The 8,480-nt window shown below is 42.9% G+C and overlaps 1 protein-coding gene across 1 annotated transcript; it reads left to right on the top strand.

Annotated features, from left to right (window-relative positions):
- Nucleotides 1–558: 558 nt before the first annotated feature.
- LOC139424522 (transcription initiation factor TFIID subunit 5-like) lies at nt 559–8,478 on the top strand. Its single transcript, XM_071176447.1, has 12 exons — nt 559–1,043; nt 2,307–2,547; nt 2,807–2,954; nt 3,033–3,200; nt 3,407–3,570; nt 3,908–4,043; nt 4,265–4,385; nt 4,587–4,716; nt 6,554–6,718; nt 6,959–7,136; nt 7,406–7,583; nt 7,790–8,478. Exons 1-12 carry the CDS (start codon nt 638–640, stop codon nt 8,002–8,004), a joined length of 2,250 nt encoding a protein of 749 aa, XP_071032548.1. The 5' UTR covers nt 559–637; the 3' UTR covers nt 8,005–8,478.
- The last annotated feature ends 2 nt before the right edge of the window (nt 8,479–8,480 follow it).

Below are 8,480 nucleotides of genomic sequence, written 5' to 3'. Positions count from 1 at the left end.
TAAATTACTAGAATAAAAAAAATGTATTGCTTTTTCTTTCTTTTCTTTTACACCATTTCATTACAAACATCAGCAATAAAAAAATATACCGGTATTGCCGAATCCCTTTAAGGAGATTTGATCTCTCTCTCAAACGTCAGGGAAAGTGACAGTGGGCCCAAAGCGCCATCTACTGGTACAACTGACACATGACTGGCACATATAGATCACAGATCCCCAGTCAAGGATAATCATTTTTTGTATATTTTTGTCAGCAGGTGAAAAATATATACTAACTAAAACTAAAAGCAATATTTACCTCTAAGCTATTAGCTGTCCTCTTCAACAATGTTAACTAAGTTATTAATACAAGATTTTCATATGATACAAAAATGTAAACATCATAGCACAATATTTCTACAATCAAGAAATATGAGTTGGCCATAATAAATAGTTTCTAAAAATAAAAATAGAAATTGTTATAAACTCGAATTTTGATTGGCTGCTGTACAGGAATGACGGTTCTCTAAGAATTCGCCTACACCACTGAGAACCAACGAAACTACAATTTCTTCTTTCGGAGGACCAATCAGAATGGCAGATATTGTGCGGTCCACGTTTCTTTATTTTGCCCGTACATGCGCACTTCATTTCGAAAATGGCGGCTGTGCAAGATGGTCAGCTCAATCTGGAGGTCGAAAAAGACATAAAAACAGAAATAACAAACGATGGGTCTGGAAACATCAATGCAAACTCTTCGTCACCCGGTTCTACGTCTTCGGGCGGTAAATCGAAATCTCCTGCGGGATCGGGTGAAGATCAACAGACACTGCTCGCGGTGTTGCAATTTCTCAAGAGGAATAAATTGACAGAGTCGGTCGACATTTTGCGGCGAGAAGCGGGCTTATCTGCAGATGCAGATGATTCCCCGGTATCCGAGTCGGCGGGAGCTGGATCGGGTGGCGTCCCAAGTGTCGGTGCTGATGGGGGGGATGCCAACTCTCTCCTCAGCCGAGTGTCAATCGCCACCCCCGTCGCACCCCCGGCCACGGCACCCCCAAAAGGTCTCGTGCGATCACATTCAAAAGTCATGCGTATTGTTTTTATTTGCCTTGTTAGCTAGCTACCCAGCTAAGATACCAAATAAATGATTATAACTTTGCGTATTCACAAGGGCATGCAATGCAATTGATTTGTTATTGCCAGTTGGCTTACTGTTGAATGAATAAAACACGAGAGAGCTTGACAGCCAGTCCTGAAACTGCTGTTTTTGTTCCTCATACTGGTAGATGAATGAAAACAGTTATTTGCGATAAGACCATAGCCACGGGAAGTAGGAGCACCCCCTGAAAAAAATCAGAATAAAAAAATAGTAATGCAAAATAGTAATATTTTTGCAGAAAATGATTTTCACAAAAGTAGTGCCCTCTGCCTTTACTAGTATAAGCGGACTGAAATAGAGGTCTGTTACCGTGAAGCACTTTTTTCCCTCCAGCATCTCTGCTTTGGCAAAAAAGGTAGTTGTATAATTCAGAACAGTATCCTGCAGAATTCAATAGTTGCAATTGTAAGAGTTGTCGCCCCGTCCCCGCGATTGTCATTCTAATGGAATCCAGAAAGAACAAAACCCCATCCTCAAACATTTATATTTGAGGGCAGTGTTTTAATATTTTTCTTGACCAAATAAAATAGAAAAAACCCAATTGACCATCCTTACAAACCACTTAATGTAAATGTACATGACTGTATTGTACATAGGCTGGTGATCTAGGTTAGTACCGGTAGACTTTCCATCACCATGAAGAAAAACAAGTATAATACAGTAATTGAGTACATTGAGACATCAAGTGGATTCTGATGTGGCTCAGTTGGTAGAGCATGGCACTTGTAATGCTAGGATTGTGGGTTGGATTCCCATGGGGGGGGGGGGGGCAGTATGAAAAATGTATGCATCACTACAGTTAAGTTGCTCTGGATAAGAACCGTCTACTGAAATGGAAAAGGAATGAATAGACCATTTTCACTTTTCACAAAGAAATAAGTTGCATTTTCTTAGTATTTCAAGAAACTGGAAAACATATATCAAACAAGTATTTTTATGTTCCACAAGTTAACGGTTTTGTACAGATAATTATCAGACTCTGGTTACAAACGCAGGTAAACACTCAAATACATTTAGCTTCTGTTTTCACAAAAGTAGTGCACTGGGCCTTTACTAGTCGCAGCACCCCAACCCCGAAAGTACTATGGGTAAGACCAATAGTTCTATTACTGTTAGTTAGCTACTCCAATATATTTTCATTCTTCTAACAACTGTGCTTGTACAGTGGTGGCAGCATCAGGTGGGGAAGACCAACCAGACGTCAACGTTGTCTTGTCGGCCTATAGCCAGCAGGGGGACCCTGTCCTCTACCCACTCTACTATAACGGCCTGAAGAAGTTTATAGAGTCTGTCCTGGACTGCCACAGAGCTGAACTCTCCCAGGTCTTCTACCCACTGTTTGTCCACATGTACCTGGAGCTGGTCTACAACAACCACGAGAATGAGGCTAAACAGTTTTTTGAAAAGTAAGTGTTGTGGACTGGTACTGTTGTTGCTCCTTTGTAGTGTCTCCAAAGTTCCTGCCTGTCAAGTACATGTCTTTTATTGATTGTAGGTCCAACTGGTGTATTGATTTGTCAGGGACTTTTAGGGAGTTCCACAATCAAATGGGAAACAACCTGTTCTATTTGTAGCTGCCTAACTCAGTGTAATGTGACACTATGAATGCGTTATTTAGATGTTAGATCCACTGACTCTGCTCCCTGCTGTCTCTCCCTACCTCAGGTTCAGCGGTGACCAGGAGTGTTACTACGAGGAGGACCTCCGCATCCTCTCCAGCATGTCCAAGAAGGAACACATGAAGGGAAACGAGACCATGCTGGACTTCAGGACCAGCAAGTTTGTCCTCCGCATCTCCCGAGACTCCTACCAGGTAAGTAGTCTTGGAAAACCAGAAATGTCAAGGTCTCTGTGGCAGTTGACAATAACGTATCGTATGTTATCTTACCAGCTGTTGAAGAGGCACCTGCAGGAACGTCAGAACAACCAGATCTGGAATATTATACAGGAACATCTCTATATTGATATCTTTGACGGGATGCCTCGGAGTAAAAGTCAGATTGATGCCATGTCGGGCAGTCTGGCGGGGGAGGGCAAGAGAGATGCCAACAAAGCCAAGGTGGGTGTGTGTGTATGTGGGGGGGGGGGGGGGGGTCTGTAATAGTTGGTTTGTTTTAAAGTGATAGTGTTGTCAATGTAGGTGTAAGTAAGCCAGTGAGCAAGGCTTTTTATTTTAAATTTCAGATACGCATTACTGTATTTGCTGATTGAGAGCATTGATCTGTACTGACTAGACTTACTGTACCACTCCTGGCTGTTGTGCAGGTGTTCTATGGTCTTCTGAAGGAGCCAGAGATCGAGGTACCTCTGGACGATGAGGATGAGGAGGCAGAGAATGAGGAGGGCAAACCCAAGAAGAAGAAACCGAAGAAGGACAGCATGGGCTCCAAGAGCAAGAAACAGGACCCCAACGCACCCCAACAAACTAGGTACATCACCACTGACACACATTTCTTTAGTTAGGAGTTGTTTTCCTTAGTGCACACGCCCTAGCGAACCGTTTTGCTAGGGGAAATGAACATGTTTATTTCTTATTGGACCAGTCCAGGTAGTCCCTGTTTCAGTCAGTGTTCATTTGGTGCCTAATGAACACAGCTCAGATTTCCTTATGTTTCAGAGACCACAAACAACATTTGTATTCTGCACTAGAGTTAGCCACGAAGCTTGTTAGCATTTGCAGTCCCTCCCCATTGAAACAACTGTTACTGCCTGACTATGACTTATGAATGATGTATAAATTGACCGTGTTCATTTTTAATATCCAAGAATCCCCCTCCCCGAGCTGAAGGACTCTGACAAGCTGGATAAGATCATGAACATGAAGGAGGCCACGAAGAAGATTCGTCTGGGCCCAGACAACCTACCCTCCATCTGTTTCTACTCCTTCCTCAACGCTTACCAGGTCAGCCATGCTTGGATATGGATTTTGAATGTTTGAATGACAACTTTATTAGTATACAAGTATAACTTGATTTCAATGTTGACAAAAACTTTGTGATGAGCTCAGTGTTCTCAACATGAAGCTTATAAAGCATCAGTATTTAATATTGTGAATAAAACTTTTACTCACAGTATTACCACAAAACAATGCGGTAACATTCTGTCTTGACCTTTGACCTGTAGGGTCTGACAGCGGTGGACTTCACAGATGACTCCAGTCTGATCGCGGGGGGCTTCGCTGACTCCACCGTTAGGGTGTGGAGCGTCACACCCAAGAAACTACGCCGGGTCAAATCTGCAGCAGGTAAATGACAACGGTGACCACAGGGATAACACACAATACATCGTGCACACATCCAAACACATGTTATGACCAAGGCTGAAAGTAGCATTCCACAAGCCATCTATAACCATTGTTGAACTTGAGATCATAAGCTTGCACATAAATTGATAGTAACCATGACTTTAAATCTGCTCCCTCTCTCTCTCTCTCATCTCCCTGTAGACCTGAGTAATATTGATAAAGAGTCTGATGACGTGTTGGAGAGGATCATGGATGAGAAGACGGCCAGTGAGTCTAAGATCCTGTACGGACACAGTGGACCAGTATACGGCATCAGCTTCAGCCCTGACAGGTAAGATGCTATAAAGTGATCAGTGGGGGGGACACTTTCCCAAACTCAGATTAAATCTGGTCCTGGACTATGAAGAATGCTCAATGGAGAATGTATATGGTAAGGGGTGTCGAACTGATTTTGCCCCGGGGGCCGCATTCGATCTTCAATGAGGTCTGGAATAGAGGTCGACCGACTATGATTTATCAACGCCGATACCGATTATTGGAGGACCTTAAAAGCCGATACTGATTAATCGGCTGATTTGTATTTATTTATTTGTAATAATGACAATTACAACAATACTGAATGAACACTTATTTTAACTTAATATAATACATCAATAAAATCTATTTAGCCTCAAGTAAATAATGAAACATGTTCAATTTGGTTTAAATAATGCAAAAACAAAGTGTTGGAGAAGAAAGTAAAAGTGCAATATGTGCTATTGTAAGAAAGCTAACGTTTCAGTTCCTTGTTCAGAACATGACAACATATGAAAGCTGGTGGTTCCTTTTAACATGAGTCTTCAATATTCCCAGGTAAGAAGTTTTAGGTTGTAGTTATTATAGGAATTATAGGACTATTTCCTTCTATACCATTTGTATTTCATTAACCTTTGACTATTGGATGTTCTTATAGGCACTTTAGTATTGCCAGTGTAACAGTATAGCTTCCGTCCCTCTCCTCGCTCCTCCCTGGGCTCGAACCAACGACAACACCCACCCTCGAATCAGCGTTACCCATGCAGAGCAAGGGAAACAACCACTGCAAGGCTCAGAGCGAGTGACGTTTGAAACGCTATTAGCGCATGCTAACTAGCTAGCCATTTCACTTCAGTTACACCAGCCTCATCTCGGGAGTTGATAGACTTGAAGTCATAAACAGCGCAATGCTTGACGCACAACGAAGAGCTGCTGGCAAAACCCACTAAAGTGCTGTTTGAATGAATGTTTATGAGCCTGCTTCTGCCTACCACCACTCAGTCAGATACTTGTATGCTCAGTCAGATTATATGCAACGCAGGACACGCTAGATAATATCTAGTAATATCAACCATGTGTAGTTAACTAGTGATTGTGATTGATTATTTTTTACAAGATAAGTTTAATGCTAGCTAGCAACTTACCTTGGATTACTGCATTCGTGTAACAGGCAGTCTCCTTGTGGAGTGCAACGAGAAAGAGGCAGGTCGTTATTGCGTTGGACTAGTTAACTGTAAGGCTGCAAGATTGGATCCCCCGAGCTGACAAGGTGAAAATCTGTCATTCTGCTCCTGAACAAGGCAGTTAACCCACCGTTCCTAGGCCGTCATTGAAAATAAGAATGTGTTCTTAACTGACTTGCCTAGTTAAATAAAGGTCTAAAAAAAAAATATATATATATATATATATTTTTTTTAAATCTGCAAATCGGCGCCCAAAAATACAGATTTCCGATTATGAAAACTTTAAAATCGGCCCTGATTAATCGGTCGACCTCTAGTTTGGAAGGCCGCACTGAAGCTGTCTTATTTCCTTGACGTCAAATGTTTCTAAAAAGGAGTCCACTATACAGTGTTAATGGAATTTTTATGCTCCCTGACTGTCTAGTGATTATTAGTTAGCTGGACAGTCAAGAAACGACACTGTTTGACACCCCTGGTCTAAGGGCTTTTTAGTCCAGGACTATGCTTAATCTGTCCTGGACCTGGGTGTATCATGTAGTGTGGCGTATTGGACTAATGTTAGGAGGCAAGGATACATAGTTAATTCAAACTGTAAACTTCATAGAGATTTGAAACACTAGAGTTACGGTCTTTTCTAGTGTTCTTATTTCTACGGTTAACTTCAATTCTCCTCTAATCATGTATTTTTAGGAACTACCTGTTGTCCAGTTCTGAGGACGGTACGGTCAGACTGTGGAGTCTGCAGACGTTCACCTGTCTGGTGGGGTATAAAGGACACAACTACCCTGTCTGGGACACTCAGTTCTCACCCTATGGTTACTACTTTATCTCTGGGGGACATGACCGAGTCGCTCGGTAAGAACCCTTATAAATACCTAATGTTCCATTTGTTTCAATGCAATTGATGAATGGCATTATTTGGGCCTGTTTCCTGGACTGAAAAGGATGTTCAATGGAAATCTTCTATTGACAGGGCTTTCAAGGCTTAATTTATGTCTAGAGAAAAAGCCTGACTATAATTTGGTTTTGTTTACCTGACGGGTCACAAGAAAACAGCCACTGGTCTTTGAGGTTTTGCTTGGTCTTCTTCCGCAGTCTGTGGGCGACTGACCACTACCAGCCCCTGCGTATGTTCGCTGGTCACCTGGCTGACATCACGTGCACCCGCTTTCACCCTAACTCCAACTACGTGGCCACGGGTTCAGCTGACCGTACCATCCGCCTCTGGGACGTCCTGACTGGAAACTGTGTCCGCATCCTCACGGGTCACAAGGTACGAAGAGTTCAAGGTCGTAGGGTACTTGGTGATCTGTTCTCTCCCAATAGAATGTCTCATAAGATGGTTTGGTGTTCAAGGTTTAGTAGGCACAAAATGGGAGACTACACCTTGAAAGGGAGGAGGAACAGCCTAAATTCATTTTTCACAACCCTGAGTAACATGTCCTTTTGTACAATTTGAAATAACTTATTGCATACTGTACACAATAAGAGTAGTATGTGTGATGTTACAACCTCCATATCTCAAACCGGTTTGGTTCCCAGGGCCCCATTCATTCCTTGGCCTTCTCACCCAATGGGAAGTTCATGGCCTCGGGAGCAACTGACGGGAGGGTTCTACTGTGGGACGTTGGTCACGGCCTGATGGTCGGAGAGCTGAAGGGACATACTGACACCATCTACGCCCTCAAGTTCAGCAGGGACGGAGAGATACTAGCCTCAGGTTGGTGTCCCTTTACTGACATGTAATAAATAGCCTTTTCACACTACTGAGCCCTTTGTGCTGGCCTGGTCATGCACCCACCATACTTAAAGACAATGTGAAAAGAAAATATCTGAGCAAGCACAGTATGGTTTAGGGGGATATTGGGTCTACAAGAAATGTATGCTTGTAGTTTTCCACCACTCCACTTATATAATATTTTCCAGGCTCAATGGATAACACTGTTAAACTGTGGGATACACTGAAGGCCTTTGATGATGTGGAGCTGGATGACTTCACCGCAGCAACAGGTCACATCCATCTACCAGAGAACTCCCAGGAGCTGTTGCTAGGCACCTACATGACCAAGTCCACCCCGGTCATTCACCTGCACTTCACCCGCAGGAACCTACTGCTGGCTGCAGGGGCCTACAACCCATGAGGACATTCAGAGAACCCCCTGCTAAAAAAAAAAAAACTGGGGTTGTGTGAGATGAGAAATTACAAAAGTCTTATCCAACCACAGTGGATCAAAGCAAAATGCCCAACTGAAGTGTGTCTACTGTGATGCAGACCTAAGGATCATGGTTGCTCCAAAAGCTGCAGCACCATCAAGCTGATCTAGGATCTGATTGAGCCCACCCAGCCTAAAATGGCTCAGGGGTGAAACTGCCCCTAGATACAGATCCAGGATAAGCTTGTCCTCTCAAATCTTAATCCTTAGTGGGGAAATGCAAAACTGACCCAGGACCAGTGTCTAGGTGCAATGTCACCCTACTCCCCTAAAAAGAGTGCCATTACTAGCCTATTAAAGAGACCATGTTTCACTGCCACAAACAGCTTTATGTAGCTGTCATGTTGTATAGAGTATTTTATACTGGTGCATATTGTGTAAATAAAACACTTTTTTAATGACTT

The sequence above is a fragment of the Oncorhynchus clarkii genome, chromosome 13 (assembly GCF_045791955.1).
Source record: "Oncorhynchus clarkii lewisi isolate Uvic-CL-2024 chromosome 13, UVic_Ocla_1.0, whole genome shotgun sequence".
NCBI classification, from domain to species: Eukaryota; Metazoa; Chordata; class Actinopteri; order Salmoniformes; family Salmonidae; genus Oncorhynchus; species Oncorhynchus clarkii.
This window is presented reverse-complemented; position numbering and strand designations above follow the sequence as displayed.